Source organism: Eucyclogobius newberryi, unplaced genomic scaffold (assembly GCF_026437365.1).
Source record: "Eucyclogobius newberryi isolate DKJ021-1_F unplaced genomic scaffold, fEucNew1.0.hap1 SCAF_15, whole genome shotgun sequence".
In the NCBI taxonomy this organism is placed as follows: Eukaryota; Metazoa; Chordata; class Actinopteri; order Gobiiformes; family Gobiidae; genus Eucyclogobius; species Eucyclogobius newberryi.
Genome location: NW_027315779.1, coordinates 14,378,973 through 14,380,913, shown reverse-complemented (window position 1 = coordinate 14,380,913; position 1,941 = coordinate 14,378,973). Strand labels below are relative to the sequence as shown.

At 36.6% G+C, this 1,941-nt stretch overlaps 1 protein-coding gene across 1 annotated transcript in view; it reads right to left on the bottom strand.

Moving 5' to 3' along the window:
- Window positions 1–348: 348 nt before the first annotated feature.
- The window catches only part of hephl1b (hephaestin-like 1b), a 15,421-nt gene continuing 13,828 nt past the window's right edge, over window positions 349–1,941 (bottom strand). Inside the window, exons 17-20 of the mRNA XM_072446100.1 lie at window positions 1,532–1,671; window positions 1,024–1,177; window positions 925–939; window positions 349–587 (exon numbers count right to left, since the gene is read on the bottom strand). Of these exons, the coding sequence (XP_072302201.1) occupies window positions 514–587; window positions 925–939; window positions 1,024–1,177; window positions 1,532–1,671 (383 nt within the window). The 3' untranslated portion in view covers window positions 349–513. The remainder of the gene's footprint in view (window positions 588–924; window positions 940–1,023; window positions 1,178–1,531; window positions 1,672–1,941) is intronic.

The window sequence follows — 1,941 nt, the reverse complement described above, 5'->3', positions numbered from 1 at the left end:
AGTTAAGACAGTTGACTTTATAAAATGGTAGATTGATGCATTAGATATAGCCATCATAAAGTGTTTGTTTGGTTACATTGGGGGAACTGGGTGAGGTGTAACCACGCCCCCGTGAGGACAAAATAATAACAATAACAAAAAAAATCATTTGATATCATATTTTTTAACAAAAGCTTATCTATCACAGACTCACATACAACACAACACAACACAACACACACAACACACACAACACAACACAACAGTTATGCACATTCTGCAACCTGATATTTGGTCAAATATTTAGCGTTTAACACAAAACCATACATTACAATGCACAAGAAACAAAGCAACAAACAGTATTCACAGATACTTAAATATATAAAAATAAATCTTTACACATTACAAGCAAGTATTTTATATTTCTTGTTTAACTTTGGGCTGTCTTTACATCAATAAACAAAAGCAACATTTGTCTCTTTGACTCTTTAGGCCTTGGTGCCTTGATAATCGCTTGTTGTGATTTTCCCTTATTTAGTAAAGTCTGGCTAAACTCAGAAGTCCAAGCCCCAAAAGCAGCGTCATCAGCCCAGTATCCAAACTGCATCCTGTGCCGGGAACAGCAAAACATGAAGGACAGAAATAGTCAGTCAATGAAAATCACAGGAGTAATGGTATTCACAAGTAAATGACCTAATTTAAACATCACATCCACTTTGAAACCAACAGTGATAAGTCATAGATATTTTACACAATTCAAAATGGCAGTATTCTCAATTATGCAGATTAGGGTTAAATTGCACACCAAAGTGTCATAATATGCAACTTATATATCTGAGTTGAGTAAATGTTTCAAATTATATATATATGGGGTTCATTTTAAAGCAACACGTCCGAGCGCCCGCCCCACCCGCGTATGAGCATTTGGGATTTAAGAGCTCTTACCATGCGAGGAGAGCTCTGTAAAATAGAAAAGAAAAATGTGTTAGTATATTTATACATACAACTGAATTACACATAAGCTGATGTTGATAAAAAAAAAACCTTGAATGGTGTAGGTGGTCTCCATGCCTGCGTGTATGTGGTCGTTTACGTGGCAGTGCAGAAGCCACGTTCCTGGGCTGTGAGCCACCATCTCGATCGTCTGAAAGGTCCCGGGGAAGAGGTCGAACACATCAGCGCGGTGCACGCGGTCCGTCTGGCATACATCCAAAGTACACGGAAAGTTTGGACGTTATTCAAATAGATTACAGCAGTGGTTCTCAAACTACTATGGTTTATTATGATGGATTAATATTGTTTTGGCCTTCAGATTATGATTGTATACTCATAATAACATGAAAAATAGTCTTATGGCTAATTCTGGCATGTTTGCATGTAATTTTTGTTAATATGCATTGTCCCTGAAATAAAAAATAAATAAATAAATAAAAAATAAAAAAAATATATAAAAATAAAAATTAATTAATTAATAAATAAATAAATAAATAAAATAGGTTGTATATAATAACTTAACTTTGGACCAGACTTCAGTATTGTCTCTCTTCTTTACCTTGTATGTGAAGGTCTGAGCGTGGAAGTGGACCGTGTGCATGTCCACCTCGTTTCCCATTCCCAGCAGATACCAGTTCACCCGCTGGCCCTCGGTCATCACCAGGCCCTGGAGGTTTCCATACAATTTACCATTGATCCCTTTAAAAACATACACAATCTGTTTCATTATACAGTGCAACGCAAAATGGATCAGTCACAAAAAGCACTTGAATATTACATTCAAGTCAGTACTCATTATTACAGACATTTTGGAGTTTTGCCAGGTGGAAAGAGCACTAAACGTTTGGTAAAAGTACTGTTTTCAGAGTGATAAGCGCTGGACTGGTGACATGTGCCTGGCTCATTTTGAAATTGTGAAAAGAACCTAAAACCTAAGACTGAAAGTGCTGTGAGGAAATATGAAGCAGG